This window comes from Mercenaria mercenaria, chromosome 16 (assembly GCF_021730395.1).
Source record: "Mercenaria mercenaria strain notata chromosome 16, MADL_Memer_1, whole genome shotgun sequence".
NCBI classification, from domain to species: Eukaryota; Metazoa; Mollusca; class Bivalvia; order Venerida; family Veneridae; genus Mercenaria; species Mercenaria mercenaria.
The window spans coordinates 35155708-35181128 of NC_069376.1; the positions used below are offsets into that span (position 1 = coordinate 35155708).

Here is a 25421-nt window from a genome sequence, read left to right on the forward strand (position 1 = left end):
ATAGGATTTTATTTCATTGTTTGTTATCTTCCAAACCAAATATCTTGTTTCGGGTTTGATCTGAGGGGGCTCTCGAGGGATAAAGACTAGATTAAAACGTTTTCAAATGTATAACGAGTCATTATGTTTTCGGGCAAATATCAATAAAATACAATTTCAGGCTGCTAAAAATACAACCGTATTCGCATGTCAGCGACTTTTATTATTTCAAAGAAAACACACCGAAAAAAAAAGAAACTCTTAAAATAGGATTTCCAACAGAATCATAGTCATCACCAGCATCAGAAGCAGCAACAACAACTGAAACAACATAATCGTCATCATCATCATCATCTCATCAGCATCATCATATCATTATCACCATCATCATTAGCATCAGCAGCAACAACAACAACAACATCATCATCATCATTAACAGCAGCAGCAACAGCAGCATTAACCAAGATGAGGACAGCAATAACAGCAACAATAGCCATATCATAATCAGTAGACTTAACAACAGGGGTAATAGCGGCGGCAACGACAACCACCACCAACACCACCACCAACAACAACAAAACAATAATTACAACAACAATAACAGAAGCAGCCACAATAGCAACTAAGTCACTTTCTTGAATGGCTCTCTACTATGAAAACCAGGAAAAAACGGCAGTATTGATTCACGAAACATTTTTCACTTGAACTTCATTAGTTGTAACATTTCAACTTTTTATAACTTTTGAAGAACATAAAAGGCGCATTTATCAAATCTGTTTACCCTAACGTATAAAAATGGAAACGATTTGAAGAGTTTCAAGGGTCTTCAAAAGCTGGTCTCCGCTCTTAAATGCTGTACTTTATTTGTTTGTTTTATTTGCGATAAACGGCATTTGATGATCATAAATAACCTGTGTGGCACAAGTAAGGATTTAACCTCTCCATTTACATCCCACGCGATGGTTAGATCAACTGTTGAAAGACCAATTTTCACCTTGAACTGGAATGAACCGCGACAAGATAAAACCAACCTGAATGCGTAGCTATTCATTTTTATGGCGTTTGTTACTCGGAAAAAAAAAAGTATCAAGGTGGTGGGATAGCAATCGGCATAAAAAATTAAGGTAGTTGGTCCGTAATCAATCGTCATTTTCTTTCCAATTACGTAATCTCCATATGTGATTCCGATGTTCTCCGTTTGTTATATGACCGAAGGATACCGAAGTCACATACGGGTAATCGGTAATCGCACGGAAGCTGTCGGTTGTCATCATGGATAGACGTTAAAAGAATTAATTGATGTCGCATGCGTTGTTTTGGACATATACAAAGTGAAATGCCTGTATATATACTGAGACGTTTGTAGCTACTTAATACACATTCCTGCAAAGTTTCGTTACGATTGGTGATATTTTTACAATGCTAGAGCAAAAAAGAAATTTTAAGAAAAAAAGAGAGAGAGAATTTTTTAGCATTTTGAAGTCTAAATTTCAGATTGAAAACGTTGATGAATACGGAACCTGGTTCTGGTGAGCACTAGCGTTCCGACTTAAACGATAGCAGTAAATAAAAACCACCTGCAAAAAAATCCTTGTCTCGTCCATACGTACTATGGTATGAATTTCACTTCAAACTTCCATTTTTCAGTTTAAGAGTAGCTCTGAAATGTACTGATTCTTGTTCGCTTTTGAATTTATGAGAGGGTTAAATTAAGAGTTTTGGTAAATAATGTGAAATCTCCGTGATTTCCATATCGTACTAGCAGTATTCTGAGTCGTGGGTCCTCAAATCATAAATGGAGTAAATATCTTTTCATTATTTAAAAAGTAAACATTTGTTTTTGTACAAAATTGCTTAACTAATATAAACAGTTAACACTGATATTATACGTAGGCCATCTGAGATGTAAAGTAACACTGACCTTGAGCCATTTCTAAAAATAGATTTGCATTTAAATAAGAAAATTCGAAAAAAAACAAATACAATTTATGAAAATATATTATCAAATGACTACTCCAAAAATACTCATCATACATTTAAAAAGAAAAGTAAGAAAGAACAGATCAGTTAACGAGTCTATCTTGTTTAATTAACTTAATATTTTTTCTTCTCCTTTAATTGCCTCAGATATTTTAGATAATTACGTATTATGTTTAATGTTAGGAAATGAACCGAACGATTTAAAACAATACATTGACAATACTGCTTTATTTATACAAAACTAAATTTGTAGATATAGGGGGTACTTGAAAAAAATATCACATGTCAAATACCCGGTAGGCCTATATCTATGGAAGACCGGTGCGCCATGTTATTATTGCCAAGTGTTAAATAGCCACATGCTTAAATATTGACTTTTTCCGTACTGTCAAATGTTAAATGCTTTAACAGATAATTATTGCAAAATAATAAATGCCTATTGCTAAGTACTTATTCAAATAAAGGAATATAGTTATGTTCTCTAGTAAAATAAATTAATGTTATTTTGAGTAGGCACGAAAAACTATTATTTCCGATTAGTCTGCTTATTCTGTTTATTATTTCAGTCCTGTCCATATACATGTAGTATAATGTTATTACATACTCGTTTCTTGTGCCCGTTAAGTTACACTGGTATAATTTTCAATATACTGACCATCGGGTGCGTGACGTAATTTAATGTGTGTCGTTGCATTGTCTTATTCAGGCTATTGAACAAATTCATAATGTTAACATTACATTTATACGTGTAGATACGTATGCAATAAAAAAAAGGATCTCTTTCTTTAGCGGAAGAATACTGCCCTCCTAAAGTCGCGCACTATTTCCGCTGCAGAACTCGTGCATATTCCCAATACAGAGCTAATAACCTATATAAATGTTCCTCGATTAATCAGTATCGAGCACGAGGAATTGACGGGTGTAGTTAGTCTATATTTAAAACTGGTTCATTCTTTCACTAACATCTCAGCAAGCAAGTCGACACTTGGTGTGCAAAAGTGCCTACCCTCCTCACCCCAACAATGTTTAAAAAGAATTTCTGCTGCCGTGTTATATTTTCAGCGGCAACACACCAGGCCATGCCAAATACTGCCATGACGATATACAGTGCCTTTTGTGGATAAAGATAATCTATCGTGCCAAGAACTTCCAAACCTGCATCTAAGTGTACGTAGGCTTTGTCATGGACTCTGTGGACTGTGAACATTTAAGGACACTTACTATTTACTGAATATGAGAAATGTTCAATTACGTATTAAGTACAAACTTCTTTCGAGTGTACAACAGTGAACATAGCCTGGCTCCCTGGCTGCATGGTTATTTTTTTATATAAATACTGCAAGCAAAATAAGAAAATCTTTAGCCTCTAAAATAGCACATTTTATCTGATGGCTGAACCTATGTTCGGATCCAGGGGCAATAAAAAAAGTCAATGTAGAAACAACCTGCTGGAGTTACTTCCCTCTTAATGAATAAACATATATATGTAGAACAAACATAGGGACGGGAGCCAGTCTACAGTGAACAGTGCACCTTGCAATTATCTTGATAGCTTCAGTATCATAGCAGTAAGATATTTTACTGTAAAGTATATTATTGTGTTTATATATAAGAAAGCAATCATTGTATATAGCCTTATATATGAACAATTTGTAGCCGTTTTCCTTTTTGTCATGTGATATATTACTAAATGTATGTATAATAGAAATGTATATGCTGATGCTGCCCACATACAGTGGGACTCATGCTTATTTGTAAATAAACTTGGAAACTATTTTGTTTCTGTGCATTTTAGCTAGAAATTATCATTTCACACTTAATTTCATGATAATTATATTTCGTACAATATGCCATAATATTTTGGTAATTTTCCGTAATGATATTACCCTAATAAAGTCACGGTCCTATCTGAATTAATCAGTATTTTTTAATAGTCAGAAGTGACAGGCTGTTTTTACTGATCTATGTCACTTTTCATCATGGTAAAAAAAGAAACCTTAGTGAGGGTGATTCTAATAAAATAATGAGCCGAATATATCAGCAGACGAATGCATCCTTCAAATTGGCATTGATGTTCGTCATATAACTTTGTTAAAAACATATTTTTCTAAACATTTTAGAGTAAATAATTTCAGTCCCGTGTTTCTGTAACCGACGTAACATGTTATTTCTTCAATTAAAGTTTAAGAGATACCGATCATTAACTTATAAAGTTAATTAAAGTATATAAAGATTTGCATTTATCTTTTGGCAATAATCATTACCTTTTTGACATTTAGCATTGGGTATTTAACAGTAAGTATATTGCGTGTAGCATTTGGTATGTAATATTTAGCATGAATTATTTAGCATTTAGCATTACGCAATTTAGTATTGAGTAATTTGCATATAGCACTAAGTAATTGGTATTTAGTATTTTGCAAGTAACATGATGCATCGGCTTTCCTTATACATCAGTATATAAAGTACGCCATATACTGTGAAATCATTTTTATTCGCGTAGGACGAATTTTCGCGTATTTCGCGCTAGAACTGACGCGCGAATTTATTATTTTTTGTTCATTTTTTTCATTTATAAATTGAAAATGCTCGAATTAAAGCCCGCGCGAAACAGCCCTTTTTCACGTTTGCGCGAAATTTCATGCCAGCGAATTTAAATGATTTTACAGTATATCTTTTCTTCCAGACTTATGTTTGGTATATTTGGTAAAATGTAAAATTAAAACCAAATATACCTTGAGTAAGTTGTGTTCAAGAGAGCAAATGAACTAGCTCATCGCCTTTTGTTACAGCATGCCTCCTTAGTCAATAGTGTCTGCTATTGACCCATCTCTATTTTCACAAAAAGTCAAAACTCGAGGGAATGAAACGTTGAAAATTATTACTGATGTAATGCAATAAAATACATATGTCTTACCGCATGGCTTGCCGGGCATAGGCAGAACTATTGGCCTTTCGAACCTTGGGTAAATAGTTTTGACTATTTACTGGAATGTCATTCAAAAAGTGAATATCAGTAGCCCTTTGTTATTCTAATCTCGGGCTAACAGTTTTGAATATTGACAGGCAAAACATTCAATAACATTTAATTGACTTGCCGGTTTACAGTCTAAATTATTACCCGATACCTGAAGGACCTGCAAACCATTTAATGTGTGTATAGTGTGTTACAGTGTAAGACAGAAAGACATTGGCGTAGATTTGTTGATAAAGATATCTTGATAATCACGTGTTTATGTTACTTTTAACCAGATTTCACCGATACAGTCAACACAATCTGACTAAAGCACTTGATCTTCTAAACGAAGATCTGAGAACGACCCATTCACATTCGTCTTCTGTATATTTTGGATTTCCAATATTGCTATTTTTATTTTCGCAAATCTATTTTTATTTAAACCAACCAGACAACTTGTTCGAATGTCAAAGAGTAAGAAAATTTGCAGCCAATCCAGGGCTCGAACCCGGGACCTCTCGCTTACAGAGAAAGTGCCCTACCGACTGAGGTAACCGGCTATCTGACATCTTTTGACATAAAAATTGTAGATATCAAAAACCAAGGCTTTTTAAAGCTTGCAGAATGTTGTAAGTTAGCTTTTGATTGGCTAGCGGAAGGGTCGTCAGAACGAGGCCATGAATAGCTCGTTGTCAGATCCCAAGCGTAGCGTAATAGGAGATGTACCTTAGTCAGATTGCAGTCAAGATCACTTTTTGGAAAGAAAGGGGAAGCAATCACTGAACTGCTATATATAAGCTAGTTGGAGTTGTCTTTCAGAGGTGTATGATAACATAGGGTGTTTTTTTTCCAGAGGATTTTATTGCAGAGAGATTTGGTGTAAGCTTGGTTTATTTTATAACTCGAGCAATGATTTCTATCTACTTCACAGTTTATATGTAATTCATGCACGGCAGTAACAAAACATGAGTTATGTAGATATGTTCAAAGGATTTAATGGCAAACAATTTCTTAAACACCAGGGTTAAAGTATAAAAGGCAGACAAGCTCAGAAAATGTCTACTTTTCAGCTGAACACAGTACTGTGAACAACAGAAAACTGATACATTTTTTCTAAATATCTCTACTTTTATTGAACTTTATTTTCTGAAATTTGGAACATATGTTCTCTAGTATGACAGAATTCAGTGTGTAAAATTTTGTAAATTTTTATCAAGTAATTACTGCCTTTCTGAAAAAAAGTTTTTTGTTGTCTGCTAGAAATTCAAATTTACCTCTACTTGCTAAAGCCAGACCACATAAAGGTTATGACCTCCCTTTCAGCCAATAACAGAATAGGGAAGTTTACATGAGTAACATCTTTATCTGACAGATGGCGGGAGATGAAAAAATAACTCAATTCAGCATTTAGATAAAGAAAAGAAATAAAATATTCTGCTTTTTCTATAAACAAGCTAGATTTACTCCATAAATGATAATTCACTTTCTGATTTAACCTTCAAAATGTTGAGCACATATTATATCCCATTGTTCACATATTCTACATTTGTTCCACTCAATTATCAAGAGTTATAATCCCCAGCATCCCTGTATTGCACACATTACAGTAATTAGTTACATCACCTGAAAGCTGTAGATAAAAGTGATTTATATCTAGTTCCCAAAACATTGGTTGACCCATTAGGTTAGAAGGTTATTTCACTTCCTTCAGTATTGACCTACAGTAGGCTACTTCAAACAAATGAACAGTAACTGTATGATTTGAAACTGTTACAGTTAAAATATATAGCTCTTACAACCAGATGAGTATTTTTGGTATAATGAAATAAGTACTAGTAAAATTAGAAGGTCTGATTATTCTGAGTACCCTACTTTATAAAATGGGGGTATTCTGGTCACTGTGATAAGCTGAACTAAAACATTTCTTGGATATTTAGTCTAGTCACCAGGTGTATGTTTTTAGTGCAGTTTGTTAGTATTTACATGCATATTAAATATGGATATCAGAGCCAGTAGTTTCAAAATTCAATTTCTGGGAGATGTAAAAACAAATATTCAAACATTCATTATGTAATACACATACTGACATATATTGTTATAACTCTGAGAGATTAAAAAATTCTATGGAACATGTTTCAAAGAACTGTGTAAGTAAGCAAAAATATTTCCACATTTTAATATTTATTACATGAAATGCTAATTCCTGTGTACCATTGCTCTGATACTGATACAAAAGCAAAGTTAAGTTTAAACTTCTTAACTTCATCCAGTCATGTAAATTATTAGTATTTCAACAATGGAAAATATTTGTAGATACCCTTGTAGATACATAGGCTTTTTAATTTGTATATGAGTATTTACTACAATTTATTCAGATCTGAAAAATATACAAAAGCACACGTGGCTCTGTTTACTAGAGATAAAGTTTCAGTGTTATCACCCATCATCTGTCAGATAAGCCCAGCCTACTCTCTAAATATGCTTAATGGCTTTACCACTGCAATATCAGCCAGGTAGGACCCGGCGTCCTCCACACAGACGTATGCAGGAGTATAAACTCATCCTCTGTATGTATATGATTATTTTTGTCGCTATAAGCCTCCACCATCAGACGAATTATCAAAGTTGAAAACAAAATGTTGAATAAAAAGGGATTTTAATAAGGGACTGTATCATTGACCGATTAAAATGTTTCCACATGTTTCATGTTCGAGTGCTATAAATAGACCAGCCATATGGCTTATCAGTAAGTGTAAACATCACTCATAATCAGATGTTGGGCACCAGCCGATGCTATAATGTACGGTAGACAGCATAAGTGTTATTCGGGAACCAGCGAGGATATAGCAGCATCAGTAAACAAAAAAAGTAAGTTTATTATTGGCATGTATACATATGAATGTGTTTTGCGGTATATAGAATTTATTTCACTGTGTCTGTACGCGTTTTTCACTGAGCTCCAAAATGCAGCACTGTATAAATGATCGTAAGTGCACGCGTGCTTTATTACAGTATTCATGCATGTAGCTGTGTAAATAACGTATAGCTACGAAAAATGCATATCACTTTTTTTTTTTTTACTGTGGATTATTTCATTAACTTTTTTGATGTACATACATTTCTAGTAATATTCATTAACTCGACATCCGTCGCCTAATCGTGATTGATGTGATTAAGGCATTTCTCCATAGTTCTGTTAAAGGTCATTCACGATTCTGTTGTCTTAAGACGTGAATAAGAGGTGGAGAAAGTGCGAGGTAGAGGTGGAGAGTGCGAGAAAAACCGATGAATTTCAAGTAGAAAATGCGTAAATACGAGAATTAGAGTTAGAGAACGTGTGAATAAGAGGCGGAGAATGCGTGGATTTGAAGTGGAGAAAACTTGGATCAGAGGCGGCGAAGGCATTCAACAGGGGTTGCTATTGCGTGAATCCCAGGTGGAAAAGGCGTGAATTGGAGGTGGAAAAAAAACCAAACACGAATCAGATGTGGAATGCATGAAAACATGCCAAACCGCTGCAGAGAGATTTCGCCTTGCATTTTGATCGTCGGGATTGCGAGATCTGGATTTAGTTTTATACTTTGAAGACTGACCTGACCACAAGGTATGAAATAACAGCTTCGAACTGTCCCTCTCTGACACTCGCCCTGTCGAAGTCTAGCTATTTATGTGACCATAAGTATGCAATAACAGTTTTAACTGCCCCCCATCCCCCAAACTCCGATAATGTTTTATAACTGTTTTATTTAAATGGAAAGGCAACGTTGTTCTAATGTTAACTAATATTAATTTTGTCAGCTGGGATTTCTTAAACCATTTAAAGAAGTGAAAGAATTTTCAAAATTGGAGTAAAAATGAGAAAGTTATGAGCATTTAAATATTGGGTCAAATTGGCGGCCATTTTGTTTCCATGGCAACAAAAAACAAAATGGCGGCCCGCGGGTTTATTAATTTTTTTAGATACACATTAGTACTGCATTTACTTATTACTGTGAAATAATTGCTCTACTTTTTCCAGCTATAATGAAAGAAATTATCATGTTTTACACTCAAGAAACATAATTATGAAAATTAGTCTTTGTAACGGTTATTTGCTAAATAAAGTATCCAGCAGTGTGTAAATGGCGTCATAAACACACTAAAATGGCTGCCTCCATTATCAGCCATTTTCTTAAATTTCAAACTGCCATATCTTTTTCAATAGTTGTCCGATTTTAAAAATTCTTTCAGCGTGGGTAGCTTGATGATGGCTTTCATATACAATTAACTTAATATGAAATAAGGCAAAGCCTCAAAGCGAGCTCAAAGAATTCGGATTGAGCTAAATATAATATGCATCATTTATTTGTCACAAAGAAACTATTCCCTACTCACAAGAATTCAGGAGAACCCATTCACTTGAAGAAGTCTACATTTAGTGTCACCATACCTGTAACAGTAAATATCATACGTTGCAAAAATTATGGGAAGCCGGTGTCACGGTGACGTCATTACCGCGTTCCCGTTTCTTTCTGCTTATCAATGACATTTTTTTCCATTTTCTGACCGATTTTAAAAATTCTTTCAGCGTGGGTAGCTTGATGATGGCTTTCATATAAAATTAACTTAATATGAAATAAGGCAAAGCCTCAAAGCGAGCACAAAGAATTCGGATTGAGCTAAATATAATATGCATCATTTATTTGTCACAAAGAAACTATTCCCTACTCACAAGAATTCAGGAGAACCCATTTACTTGAAAAAGTCTACATTTAGTGTCACCATGCCTGTAACAGTAAATATCATACGTTGCAAAAATTATGGGAAGCCGGTGTCACGGTGACGTCATTACCGCATTCCCGTTTCTTTCTGCTTATTAATGACATTTTTTCCATTTTCTGACCGATGCTTGATCTTTTAAATGAAAATATTTTTTTTTCAAACAACTGGAAAGCATTCTTTCATTATTGTTGAGTGATGAATATTTTTTAGCAATTGAATGAAGTTGTGCATTCACTCCGGAAAGAAGTACTTCCTGTGAGCACCTATCCGTTAGGGTGCGCATTTTAAGAACTTCCGACGAAACTTTTCAAATCCATCACCAAGTGTTGTTCAAAGTATACCTGCGTTACCGTAAAGCTCGATTCTCGAGCAGGCCCTTCGGCTCTTCGAGCTCGCTATTATCAGGCTTTCCTTAGTCCTTACCCTTTTTAATGTGATTGATGGTAAATATTTGACCCTACGACAAACCTGTTGTACTCTGGCTACAGAAATGACCATCATGTATGAGTAGGGTAGACAAACATTTAGCCGGGCTGCGTCTCGAACCTGCACTGGCATGACTGCATTTGAAATCAGTCTAAGTCTGCAACAACTGAGCTTCTGGGTGGCTAACACATAGGGACAGCGACAAAGTTTGATAATAAGTTAAAACACGATAATAATAATTATTATTTATGTCTGTAGTCAATGAAAAAAATCGTACAACAAGAAAAATGTATGGACTTTGACAAGTCTAAGCGATACATTCACCGAAGTTGAGAGCGAATATTCACCACCATTTGACATTTGAATAATTGCAGAATAATTTGATCAATGTAAGCGATATGTCAGATGTGACAGTTTTTAACGAGCGTGTAAATACGAGTATATGTGTATTCCGCCCAAAGGCGTCAGAATTGCCATATGTCTTAATTAGTTTGGTCATTCGTCAATTTTAACTGCAAAGAAATAGTACAAAATGTAGTTTCAATATGATGGCAAAATGAAATGAATGTTCGAGAAAAAAAAATCACTCTAATCAAGTACCCCATCCCTGTTTATATGTTTTCAGTCAGTTGAAATGTTAATACTACGATCAATTAATATAAGCAAATAGTATATTTCAAAATTGTTGAGCTAACACTAAGAAATGTAGCGTAAAAGTTCTAATAAAGATAACCGGTTCTATCTTGGACCAAATAAGTATAAAATACATTTTTTATAACTCTTTGCACGTGCTAAAGCACAGACAACAATATATGTAAACTTACTCAAGATTACCAGACTTACATTTTATGGTTTTGAAAACAGCGATATATATATTAAATGTCCAGTTAAAGTAATATACATATGTAGCTGGACTACTGATAATAAATTTTTTTCTCTTGAGCTAGCACGACAACTCCCTTTTTTTCGGTTCACACTGCACGACATGCGGACACGTAAGTTAAAGTCTGAATGTGAGAAATGAAGTCGCATTTACGGATTATGTAGATTAGCTATCAAAATTGTACATGTCCTTTCTTTCTATTTATTGACGGCTTACTAGTTATACATTTATAAAGGATTTTGTGATTATAAGAAGAAAAAAAACCTTTGTCAGGTAACATTTTCATTATTATCAACTTCTGCGTGTTTCTTGTATTAGATAATAATTAAAATAAAGGCAGCTGAAATGTAACGTACATTTTATGATACGTACAAAATAACAAATTTAATATACATTTTTTCATGAAGTTTATTGTTATTATCAGGCAATACATTATATAAAATCGTTAAAATGTAGACAACATGTACTTGCAGTATGGAAACTAATTAAAATAATACCAGTTTGTGTTTGCGGCATAACCCGTATTTATATGAGCCGCGCCATGAGAAAACCAACATAGTGCATTTGCGACCAGCATGGATCCAGACCAGCCTGCCCATCCGCGCAGTCTGGTCAGGATCCATGCTAACCGTTAGCGAACAGCGTGGATCCTGGCCAGACTGCGCGGATATGCAGGCTGGTCTGGATTCATGCTGGTCGCAAATGCACTATGTTGGTTTTCTCATGGTGCGGCTCAATTATGTGGAATCATCTGGACTATCTGATACGTTATCCCAGACATGATGCGATACTTTCCATGTCCATGAAGATTCCATTCCCACAGTAAAGATAAACAAATTGTTCCACGTTTTTCAGTGAATTATCCAAATATTAGAGCGAAATATATCTGGTATTTTCACATTTATCAAATATATTTTTCACTGGTAAGAAACTGAGGTGGGTAAATTTAGTTAAAACATAAAATAAAAAGAAAATTTGTTTTACATGCAAGATGAAAATATATTTCACTCATGAAGACCAAATTTTACATTTGCCACTCGTGAAAATATCACATACAGTCAAACCTGTCTATAAAGGCCACCCTTGGGAAAGCCAAAATGTGGTCTTTATTGGGAGGTGGTCTTTATTCACAGGTTAAAATACACTGTAAATATTAAAATGGGAAACAAAACATGTGGTCTTTAGAGCCAGGTGGTCTCTGTTCAGATGTGGTTTTTAACACAGGTTTGACTGTATAGTGTTCAACTCGTGAAAGATATTTCAGTCTTATACTGAAACAAACGATTAACATCGATATGCAATTACTTGATTTTGCCGCCGTGCATGAAATATGATAAAAATGTGACAACCTTCACAACATGCAAAGGAGGGGTTTAAGATGGCCATCGTCATCATGACAGTGTCATAATAGCTCATCTTTGAACATTACATAATATTTTTCACACAAAGGTGTATTGTAACGAACATTGCCAGCGGTCAAATGTTGTATTGACCATGTGGACAGTCTTTTAATTGTCAACATTTCTTGTTGTCCAGTCACAGGTGATCAGATTTGAAGTATGACTTGTTACAAAAGAAACGCTTTAAACACGATTCGGGGATTTTGCATGTTTTAAAAAAGTCCCAAAATAAAGTTGACATCATGATGGACATCTTGGTGTGGTTCTCTAAAGACTTACATATAAATGTATAAACTAACTGTCGTTAAACTCGTGTCTTTTAAAATTATTTTGTGTGCTTGTATCCTTCGTTTTACATTAGTCTACGTTTGACGTTTTTTTAGCAGATCGCGTAGCGTGGTCAGTTGACATCACATTTCAGTAGATATTTCATGGCGCGATTTGGTTTAATTCTGATAATGATAATGTTTTGGATGTATTTTGTGAAAAGTTTTGGATGTATTTTTTGAAGAAAAAGAGGTAAATTTTCATTTTTGTTTCCCTATGAGCTCTTTCTAAAAAGTACTTTTTTCAGTAAATTACTGGATTCTTACAGATATCCAATGTCTATTTTACACCAGAATATTTTATCTTTCGGTATTTACTTCAAACGTTGAACATTCTCTCAAATGTATTCAGTTTTACTTAGTTTATTAATTAGTTGTTTATATAGTAATACATTCATAATTAAATGTTATGCAGTATCACTTGACTATCATAAAAAATTCCAGTTTTTGTGGTAGTACGCATTCTTAACCTAACCAGTGTTCCTGGATGCTGTACCATTAATTGTTAATTTTGTGTTTACATTGACTGTATGCAATAACTGTTCGTATTTTCAGATACGAATCATTGGGCTAGTATACCTTTAAAAATGGCATATATCTGTGAATTGTTACTTTCCTTTGGTAACAAGCCGTTTGTCTTGGTTAAAATTTGAAAAACAAAGCCTTTGTTAAATACATGTAAGAAACAAACAAAACAATCTTTCGCTCATGCATTTCCACTCATGTTGAGGCCACTCGTGAAAAAATTGCATCACAAGAGCCGTGATGAAAATAGAGGATATTACATGAGTGTCTTCTCATATTGAATTCATTAAACGAGTAGAATAAAATAATAATAAGCTAGGTTCTGTCGAGCATTTTATCAGTTTTATCCAACGAATTTGATAAATTCAGTATTGAAAGGCACAAATCAGTTTAATATTCTTTTTATCACTCTCACATCGAGTTTCCATCCTTTACTGAAACAAACAAACAAACAAACAAACAAACAAACAAACATTTTTTTCTGCAGGATTTTAAATAGAGAAACATTTAGGCATACAATGTTACAACTCGTTTCTAAAGATTTGATTGACTGATGAACCAATCTTTTCATACTCAAGTTTTATCCATTTACACAATATATAATTATACTACTCAGCCGAGATTATATAGTATGAGCGTAACACTTTGGATTATCCAAAGACATAGTAATGCTGTATCAACAGCATTAATGGATTCTTCAATGTTCACGAATAACGCCCACTACCTCGACAAAACTAAACAGAGATTAGTGCACGGCTCCATAGAATCATGGTGCTTTAAAGCTATGGAATGGAGAAACTGTTAGCGAACAGCATGGATCCTGACCAGACTGCGCGGATGCGCAGGCTGGTCTGGATCCATGCTGGTCGCAAAGCCACTATGTTGGTTTTCCCATGGCACGGCTCATATGTATTAGTAATTTAATGGTAAACACTTTTTCGGATTTATGTCCATAAAGAACATTCCAGTAACATGCTTGTATCTAACATGCTTTATTATTATGTATTTTCTTTTCATATGTTCATCGAATAAACGCCCCTACCCCTACTCCTCTACAAAAACTAAAAACAAAGAGATAGATGCACGGCCTCATTAAGAATCATGGTGGCTGTGACAGTATAATGATTTTCAACTTTTAATTAATCAAAATGCAGCTTTCCCACTGGCTAGTTCAGAAACGGCAGAACAAAGCCTTGCGTTTTAAGACTGGTCTAAAGAACCTGACTCGAGTTTAAACAACGTTGGATCATAACTCTAGTTTAAACAACCTTGGGCCATGAATCGAATTTAAACAACCTTGGACCATGTCTCGTGTCTAAACAACATTGGCCCATGACTCGAGTTTAAAAAACCTTGGACCATGACTAGAGTTTAAACAGCCGTATACAGTGACATACTTTGCTTCAAAAGTCATTGATTTTGACTTACACTTTTCTGAAATGGCTGGTGATACATGCCTCTTATTGTGGACTTACGATCAGGCAGCGCTTTATATAGCGAAACTAGACAAAGAAAAATACACGTTCAGTAAAGGTTTTGAATTTGCATACTATGTACTGGACCGAGCGCATAGCGAGTGCTTGCTCCTCCTTAACCTTTTCGTTCGGCGTGACTGCGAATAAAATTTATTTATAGCACGTTGTTTAATTGTTTCATTTTTTTTTTCGTTACAGATATGGATTTAAAGAAACGGAAAATATTTCTTGTGCTGTTGGGAGCTTGTGGGGTTATTCTCATATTGCTGCCAAATTTGTTAGAGTTCGGATCGACACATGAAATCTTCGTATTAGCGGCAAATTTTCACAATAGTTCTCTTTCATATTTAACATCACTGAACTTAAATCCCAGCGTTCTTTCAAAGGATAATCACGGACTCCAACATGCAGTTACCGAGGATAGATTTAAAGAAAGTTTAAATAAATTGTTGAGGAATCCGAAATTAAATGTAACAAACGAAATTTTACGTTACAAAAATATGCATAATAAAAGTAACATACATAACGATATTCCTAATGCTTTAAAAGATGTAGTGAATAATGACTTAGCGACTGAACAACCAAACAGTGATGAAAGAAGCTCAGAAAAGACAAAACCATTTAATCCTAGTAAGGATTTTTCTTCTGAAAGTGATTCATATTTAGAAACGAGAAGAGATTCTAAGGTTAGAATAAAAATTGTGTCATCTGATCCATTTGTGCGAGATAGATCACGTGAATCCCGTCCTGTAAATAGCCAATCAGTATTAAATTATCAACATTCCAAATTCAGTGACACTAGTGAAACATCGAAGAAAGCCCAAAATGTTGTAGAAGATCCACAGTCGGATCAAGATGTGCCAGTGTATGAAAGACAGACAACACAGACTGCCAAAGCTTCTGATGTAATCCGAAGCTCAAATGATATTTCTGAAGAAGTTCATCCAGTTAACACTGTATCTGTTCAAGAAGAGGTTAACATACAAGACAATCATGGTTCATACAACGAAAATCCCATTCAAAATGGAAATATACCATATCAAGTGAATAATGAAAATACAGAAGACACGGGCTTAGATAAAAAGTCAGTTAACCGACCGAATGACCACGCGGAGAGTGATATAAATAATGCAATTGCATCTCAAGAAAACACGAATCCTAGAGAACTTACTGGAACTATGAGTGATTCTAGACCTTTTGATCAAGAAAAGTTTAATACGATTCCATCCCAAATTGAACAGCATTCTCCTGGAAATAATGTTTACCAACAGACTGAGAAAATCTCCAAACCTGAACCCTTTGAACGTCAAGCAGATCATGTTGATACAAATTACGGTAAAGATTTAGTTAGAGAAGTAGGGTTTACTGTAGATTCAAGCTGTATAAGGCGTGTAACTGGAGTGGAAGATATTCTGTGCATGGTGAGTATAACATATTAGTAGATATGCAAACATTATTTTCCGTTCGTTTACGTTTTTTTCCGTATGCGATTTCGGCATTCTTCGGTTGTTATGGAAAAACAATTTGTGTTATTGCCGGCGTTTGCCGGAGGATACCGAAATAGCATACGATGATACGCGATCGTACGGAAATTACCGATCGTCATTACGGTTCAGTATCACTTTGTATGTTTGAAACGTATATCTGGTTTTAGTCCGCATTTGAATTGTTTGACGATGTCTGATCAAGGCATAGAGTTGTGTACAACCACACGCTATTCTTGCATGAATGTATAAGATCTACTATGCTTAGCGGTGCACCAAATTACAAAACACATTTACGAGTCGAAAAGGAAATGAATTTCAGAAATCATTTAATTCCCGCTTATAAAAGACATTCACATGTATTCCAGTCATTTAAAATATTAAATGTAACTCGACAATGTTTTCCAGAATCGACCACAGTTCTTACCGGATTTCCGGAATCCTTGCTGGTACCAGCGAGGTTCTTTGAGATGTCTGCCATATTTCCATATCATCGGCGTGTGTAAAACGGGAACCACTGATTTATTCGAGCGACTTTCCCATCATCCTCAGATACTGAAAAACAATGGCATTTTGGGTAAAGAGACCTGGTACTGGACCTGGCAGCGGTATGGCCACAGTAAGGAGATTCTATACGATTCTTAGCATACATTTAATAACATGACCTTTTATATAAATCGCTGGTCTAGACATTGTTCTTTTTGGTTGCAGGTTTTGCTGAGATAAAACTAAACATTTAGAAAAGTAATTCTTAAATCTATTTCTAATGTCATTTGATAAATGCACTGCAAAAAAACATATTTGAGGTCATGCAGAAAACAATAATGTTTTGCCGGTTAACTTAGATAATAGTCAAAACTAATATGAATTAAGGCACCGCCTAGCATTGGGGATTTATCTTTTATATATCCGCTTAGAAAGAAATATTCAACGCTCAGGAAAGTGAAACTTTGCTCTAAACTGTAGTTTACATTTAGTGTCATCATACCTCTTACAGCGAATATCATACTTTGCAAAATTTACGGAAGCCATGCCGGTGACGTCATTCAGCGTTCTCGCACTAGCTTTTAGAATTTTGTTTTGTTTGTTTGCACTCCACGTAGAAACTTGACGGGTCTTTACACTTCCTTACTGTTTTAAAAGTGTTTTTCAGTTGCATGTACAGTTTTCATTACGAAAAAGAAGTAAAATAATCATGTTAGCGCGGTTTACGAGTTTCGATGACTGATTCGGGGTGCGCGGATGTTCATAAAGACAACCAGTCAGCGGATTTTACATAAACCGGAACCGGAAAACATCGAAAAAATTGCCTCAGTATATGCAAACAGCAAAGACGAATATCTATATACGGACGTTACCGTCTCGGGGATTTTCATCCCCGGCGCTTTGCGCCGGTGATAAATCCCCTATTAACCTTTGTTCCGTCGCACCTCGGACTATTACCGAGTTTCAAAATAGTTTTGAATATTGATAGGCAAGTCATTCAGTGAGTGTCTTATTGCATAAAATTAAAGTATGTATTTTCATAGATGTTTTTCAAGCCAGCAAACATTTATTGAATATAGAAGTGACCTATTGCATAAACCATTGACCTGTGATGGGCTAAAGCAGATACTAGTTTTATAAAAGATTTTTTTTAGACTTTTGAATTAAATCTTTTTAAAGAAATATGAAAATATGTTTCTCGTTATAGCACTAGATTTGTGAATTATTTTTTTTTAAAGAAATAAAAATACATGTATTGTTACCGTTGTAGTCACTAGATACATTTCAACATTATTAAGTGATTTTTTGGGATTGATTGAAATGTTACTGTTTATATGGATTCATGAAATACAATTTGGTTGGACTGAACTACATTGTTTGCAGTTAACCAGTTGGACCGATCAAACTTGTAACTTCACAAAGGTAAAAGTACTGAACTTTTATCAACAAGATCTTTCTTTAAGCAGGAGTCAAGATACAAAATAGAAAAAAACAACGATACAATCTCCGCCACCACCGCTAAACACAACAAGTCCCCGAAATTACAAAAAATGATAAATAACTCTGTAATTTTCAGGTAACTTCTACAAGACAATTACTGACCGTAAGACACTTGACAACTTTATTGACCAATTTGACGCTGATACCATAGAACGCTACACAAAGAGAATGCCCAACGGATCATTGTACCACCCTGTTGTGACCGGTATGTGGGTTCATGTGCTTTTTATTCTGGCCAAACAAGTGGATAGTGTAAGACTTGTTCAACCTAGGCCTAGAGAAAAAAGATTGTTAAACTTTTGTTTTCGGTAACATGCTCAAAAAATTGGGGTAGGTAGGTCGGTATTTTTTTTAATAAGTAGTACTTTTCGGAAATTATTTTTGTGTCAAAAAATGAATACAAATAAGGGGGTTATGCCTTTAGAACATCAGTAAGTTGATTTCTAACATCACTGACCATGATTAAAGCATAAAAATTGCAGTTTTTTTTTTGAAAAAAATCTCCAAGGCCATAAAAAAAATTAGGGTCGGGCTAAAAATTTAGAGTAGGTCGGGATACCGGAAACAAATATTTTTTTTTAGGCCTTAGAGTGACAAAAATGCTTACGTTATTACATGTTTACACTTTTCAGTAATTTGCATAACTGCTGTAATAACGTATATTGTAATTATACATGTGTTATTTTATCCCTAAAGCTATTGGATTGACATTTTACACATGTCTTTATATGAGGTCATTAGATAAGGTCATTAGATAATGTCAAAGTACTCTGACATATGTTTTAGCAAAATCAATCATATAACCGTCCGTTTTTAGACAAGATATATGAACCACCAATCATATCACACAGTCATTTAAAGTTTTATTAGTAAAAACAATATTGTGTATTGAACAAAACAGCCGACCCGCCATTTGTTTATTTTGTCAATGTCTTAAAAATTAGTACTTTTTAGATATAGCTTATGCTAAGGGTAATATGTTGTCGATAATATTCAAAACTTGCAATAAAATCAAATAATGCCATCATACAAAAGTTCTTCGACCAAGAAAAAAAATACACACAGTTGTTTAGAACGCAAAAAAAAGTACTTGTCTTTCCCTGTTGAATACGAGTATTATTCCAGAGAGTCTCTTGCGCTGTTGCTTAGCTGGCCAAAACCAAGTTAAAACTACATCTATGCCCTTCTAGGTTGATACAGTTTTCCATTCTGAGGGGTGTATTTTCATTATTAAAAATTTTGCATTATTGTACGTATACATAAACACATTTATGACACTTTAATTAGGACATGGTGACCCAATGGATTTCTGGGACCAGTCGTCATGGAAACGGATTCCACAGAATGACCCCACCACTGACACTCCGGAAGTTACCACACCCAGTCTTATCAAGCATGTGAACCCCAGTGTAAAATTGATCTTGATTTTAAGAGACCCAGTAGAAAGGTAAGCAAAGTATTTATTTTTTGGCAAATTTAAGAATGTTTACGCTTTTAGGTACGACTTTTCGAAAGTACGTAGAACTACTGAATTCACATTTACGCCGATGCAGATGACCGGATTTGATTAAATTTTGTGTGTTAGAACCATGGATGGGAATGTATTGAAATTTCACACACATTTTCACTGTGGTGAACTTGTAGTGCAGAGATTCCACAACTCTCTTTCACTTTTTTTTAAAAACAAAATTATGCTCCTATTCAGTCATTAAATTTTCGTCAGTGTTAAGGTTGTTGAATAGTCAGAAGTTATATTTCGACAGCTGTTGTTGACGATTACTCTGAACATTTTGTCAGATATAGCGCGGGCATTTATGTAGAGCTATAACACGTCATTGTGTCAAAGACGTGCATTTAAATTTAACAGCTTCTTCTATTTAACGAATCAGTCACTTTTTCTTCAGATTATTCAGTAATTATTTGCACGGAAAATTTGGAACGACAGCAGCAGAATTCCATAGGGATGTACTGATGTCACGATCACTGCTTACGTCATGCACGAGAAACCGGAGCATGAAGTCATGTCTGTACGATGAGAATATAATCAGAAGTCTAAGGGTAAATATTTAAATGAGATGCTATAAGTTTCCCTTAAAATGTTTGACTCTTCTTAATATCGTACATGTTACATTTACATAATAAAATTTAAAAAAAAAAACGGAAACCCCATCCCCAAAAAATCACCGCCTTTCACGGAACTCTTTTTATACAGATACATTGAATCATTGAATATACATTGAATGATCCTCATGTTGATGTCAACTGAAAATCAAAGCACTGAAGTACTGATGGGGCGATTTTCTTGTCGGTCTGAGGGAAATGTTGGGTTCGAAACCCGCTACAAACCAGACTGTTAATGATTATAGTCTAGTCCTGTTCCTTTCATAAGATCTATCTTAAAGAGACCTACGGTTTTGTTGTTTTTTTTTAGTAATTACTAGTCATTCTCATTCATTCCATGCAGGTACCAATATCCGGAAGTTTCTACTCCGTCCATTTACAAGAATGGTTAAAAGTGTTTCCTAGGAAACAGATATTCATACTCAAGACTGAGGAGTTTTCACAAAAGATTGCAGATACATTGCTACGCATTTTCAGATTTCTGCATCTAGGTAGGTATTAAAAATACATTTAAAATAGAAAGTTGAAAATATTATAAAGCGTTTGTATTACACAGAATGGAATAAAAGCATCCTGATAAATACTTAGTGGAAGAGAGAAAATTCACTTATCAATGTAGTTTTTCTTTGCTTTGGGTTTAGCGCTATTTTTCAACAGTATTTCAGTTATGTAACAGCGAGCAGTTAACCTAACCAGTGTTTTCTAGATTATCTACCAGTACACACAATCATGTTCTCCAACAGCAACTGCCAACTGTCCCTGATGAAACAGAGGTTGGGGAGAAGGTGGAGAATAATATAAGTTTATCTAAAAAAAGAATACATGCTTAACATTCGTGGGATATTTCGATTTATATTTGAAAAACTATTTTATATCTTTTACAGACCCACTGCCAACTAGAGATCTATACCGCATAGCCAACATGCCACATTTTTACAACACCAAAGCCAAGGAAACTTCCGGCGAGATTCAAGACGAAACGAAAACTATTCTACGCTCTCTGTTTGAACCTTACAACAACGAACTGGCTGCTATTCTAAATGATCAGAAATATAATTTCAATAATATCTGAAAATACCTAATCGGCAATGATGTTATTTCAGTAACGTTTTAACAGAAAGCTTATATCTGTAGAGCATGACCGGGAACCGTTCAAATTTTGAAATTTACACATAGGCTTTAAATATCTAAAACCTGCATTGAATACTCATATGCTTATAAAATAATGCCGACGTCTCGCATAATGAAATATTAGCAGTGTAAAGTCTAAGTTCTAGGTCGTGCGGCGTTGAGGAGTCCGAACGTGCTCGTGCAAGTGTAATACCAGTGACAGTTGAATGAATTTGTGCAAACTTGAGTCAGAGCAGATATTTATGTAACTGTGCGGATTTGCTTTTCATTTAAGAATCGATGTGTTTCAATAATTCATGAAACCGTATATAATAGACAAATCTGTAATGTGTTGATATTTGGAGTGAACTACAAGGATGCCAGGGTGAAGGATATTAAAGGAGAATTAGTATGGTTATTATCACATTACATCTGAAGAGACTTCTGCTGTATAAAGACCGTGGGATGGCATCAGAATTGTATAACAAGCTCTTTGAAATATAATCTACTTCCAAGTGTTGTTTCAAATTTAAGGATCTGATAGATGCACATATATAATGTTGACAGATGTGAATATTGCTGCACTGAAATGACCCGTACTGACCTAGTGCAATAGAGAATGTCGGCGCTTCAAAGAACTCCATTTTTCCGTAGCTGGAAACCTTGAGTAGTACTTTGTGTAGACTAGCTCCTAGACTATGATATATCTTTTTACAATTTTATGATTGAATGTAGTGAACTGAGCCAGTGTATATCCTATGTCCAATATCAGTCCTGTCTGAAAATCTCTAAAATAGACTGGCTTTTGTCTCTATGAAATTGAATTTGTCAAAAAAGGGAAAATATAGAAATATAGTTATTATCAGTCTAGTGGTTAGTCTATACTTTGTGATGCGCATGCATATTATATAGGAGGGGAGATCGAAAAGTTTTTTTTTTATTATTCAGTTTTCGTTTTATTGTATTTTATATAATGTTTCTACATGCATCGAGGTTTTATGAATACAGTCTTTCAAAATGTACGTTCTTCCGTCCGTTAACACTGATTAACGTTTCTGTATCATAAACATGTCATATTAACTTTTTTTGAAGTCGGTAAAATTGCTTTTGAAAACAAAAACCAGAACAGCTACAGGTCTCTAATTAAACATGGCAGCAATATAAAATCTAATACCAAACATTTATAGGAAAGTCATGCCTGACTAGCTATTTGGTATAAGTTAAAGACATGAAAACTTTCATTACACAGACTGGCAACATATAGCCACTTTAAACGGAGGAGTTTTAGACTAATTATATCTCCAAGATCTATTTCAAATTTTTATATTGTAAGTTATAAACTTACCCTACAGGCTACGGTGCATAATTAAAATCAGATTATGAAGAGATGAATGCTTACTGTCATAATATGCATTTGATTTACCCATTTACTTGTTTATGCTACATAGAGTTAACGGCTGTTTGCTTCGTGTTAAAACATCTGCAGAACCCCTCGTGATACGTTTTCGCCCGAGCCTTTATTACTTACAGTCACTTGAGATTCTGCAAATGTTATATAACACGTAAAACATGCGTCATCCCTACATTTGTTACTTTCAAGTATGGTGAAACCGCTTACAGAGATTGTTTACATTTGTATTTTAAAACTTTTTTTCATCTTTTTAACCAGTTCAAGCCATCTTTTTACAATGACAGAAATTAAAGTTTTACAAAGTTAAATAGTTTGCTTTTTATCTACTACCTATGAAATGACTCGGAATGTATATTAATACGAGCCCTTTGAACTAAAGTTCCGCTCACGGACTAGAGCTGTAATATGCTAATGCGAAAGAGTATAACGATAGGATTTTACTATGAAAACTACCTAAAACGCCGAACATCTCCAATTCCTGGCTCCCAGCTCTTTCCTTCAATTACAAAGAGCAAGCCAGCAGCCTAAAACAATTGACGTTTCGTTTATGAAAAGTGACCAATCGAAAGTATAGTGCCCGACAAGGCCGCGGCCATCATCAATAAACGAAAAAAGGCCAATTGCACGCAAAGGACCAATCTATCGCAAGTAGAATATTGCATCAATCGCTTCTCCATAATTGCAGAAATGAACTTAACAGTCAGAGGAACTTTGGGTAAATAAGCCAGTTGAGCACTTAGAAGCTTGTGTATTTGAAACGAATATCATTAACACTGTAATATTTCAGGGACTGGATAAATGTTTATATTCATTTTGAAGCAGAATGATTGCTTCTTTGGTGGTAATAATGAGTGATGGCAAAATTTGCATTGGCACTATGTGGACACCTCTTATATTGAGGTAGCACTATTCATAGACCCATTTTCAATGGCATGTCACTTTGAGCTCCGTCCCTGCCCTCTCATAACCAGCCAGTTTCTCGCTTTTTTAAAAGCTATACTTGTTCTTTCTTCCTCCACAGAAGAGCGGAACTCTACTAATTCTGCTATGAGGCAGAATTGACTGGATCCCGGGTTATTATTATATTGCTGAAATGGTTTCAGAAAAATGTACACACTTCCTGGAAAGTTTACAATAATATCGTGAAGGCTACCTAGCTATCTCGTGGCAGAAATATGTCACCTTGGTGACAGCATTGTTTTCAGCTGAAGGTACATACTTTGAATACTTATTTACTCAAATACGACTCAAAGTATGTCATCAGCTTTTGGTAGTGCTTTATAAATACATGTATGGTTTAATACCACATTTTCGTGACTTTACACCGACTGGAGAGCTCACAAAATGCTCCTTTGGTGCGATTTAAGATACTAGTAGCTGCTTGGGAAGAACCATCGATCCTCGACGAGCTAGTTGGATCGCAAGTCTTCTATTTAGGTAGGTCATAAAACAGTTTCCAGTAAGTTCACTACTTCGAGCGACACTAGATACTGCTGCGTTGATGCTGTTTCGGATGGACGGAAATCATTAAATACTCGCGTGTACACTGACTCGTGTTTTCAGTTGGGCTAGAGGAACAATTATACCAGTATCGATATGACGACAAGTTAGTATTAGATTCGTAAAGTCTTCTTCTACATCTTAAACCAAAACCTGCTGCACTCTTCTTTCTACATTGTATATTAACTTCGGACACACACTTACAACACAATGATGCCCTTTTCAAACACGTGCCTTCGATTTATTGTCGACTGTAAATATCCTACGGAGTACGATACCAAATACTGAAAATGAAGTTTTTTCTAAACTTTTATTTTTTATTATTAGAGTCTACTCTACTTTATTGACTTTATTTTCCTTTTGATTTTACACCTGGAGGTACACATATTTGGCAACAAGGCTCGGGCATTTCTTCAGATATTGTGAATACTCAAAAAGCGACTACTACTACTACCCAAGAATAACTTTTGGATGATACATAACGTATACCTAGACCTGCACTTCACGAAGAAAACTTATCCATATTTCGATTAAAGTCAACGCCTCTTTCAGGTGTTACAGCTATTGGGTGCACGCTGATTTTTTGGCAGTTAAAGCATAAACAAATTATAAGTTTAATGTGTCCAATGTAAAACAAAAAAAAAGAGCATGCCTGCATATTTAGAGGCGAACAGAAATGGAAAAGTTGAAATGATAAATAACGGTTACCGTGGCCGATGAGGCAGGTTTTTCCATAATACATTAATGAAAGAAAAGAATGACAATTTATGGTAATCAGAAGCAACTTGTACTTTTCGAAGCATCTGTCTAATCGATCTCGGTGACTTTTTAACGTGAATATTGAGAAACTCATTGCGAACAAGCCGATGGCCAGCCAGACGGGGATGTAGCCATTTGTGTTCAAAGGTGTGCCAACCCGTCCAACTTGCATGGCAGTAACGCTGGAAAGAGTAGAGAAATATCGTCTGATCCATCAAATTGCAAGACGTCTCTAAAGCAGTTTCTATTTTGTTTTTAACGTGTGTATATAAACACCATGAATCGTGTTTATTTATGACATCTTTGTTGAAATTTTAAGGTGATATGTTAAGGAAGTGT

The 25421-nt window shown here is 34.9% G+C and overlaps 1 protein-coding gene across 3 annotated transcripts; it reads left to right on the plus strand.

Annotated features, from left to right (window-relative positions):
- Window positions 1-7436: 7436 nt before the first annotated feature.
- LOC123540782 (uncharacterized) lies at window positions 7437-23131 on the plus strand. 3 transcript variants are annotated; one of them, XM_045326058.2, is made up of 8 exons: window positions 7437-7783; window positions 14910-16132; window positions 16604-16814; window positions 18258-18386; window positions 19469-19628; window positions 20086-20239; window positions 20646-20793; window positions 21187-23131. In XM_045326058.2, exons 1-8 carry the CDS (start codon window positions 7714-7716, stop codon window positions 21372-21374), a joined length of 2283 nt encoding a protein of 760 aa, XP_045181993.2. In that variant the 5' UTR covers window positions 7437-7713; the 3' UTR covers window positions 21375-23131. The 3 variants fall into 3 exon arrangements, with proteins under 3 accessions (XP_045181993.2, XP_045181994.2, XP_045181995.2); XM_045326059.2 differs by lacking the exon at window positions 7437-7783 and adding an exon at window positions 7819-7901; XM_045326060.2 differs by lacking the exon at window positions 7437-7783 and adding an exon at window positions 7923-8519.
- The last annotated feature ends 2290 nt before the right edge of the window (window positions 23132-25421 follow it).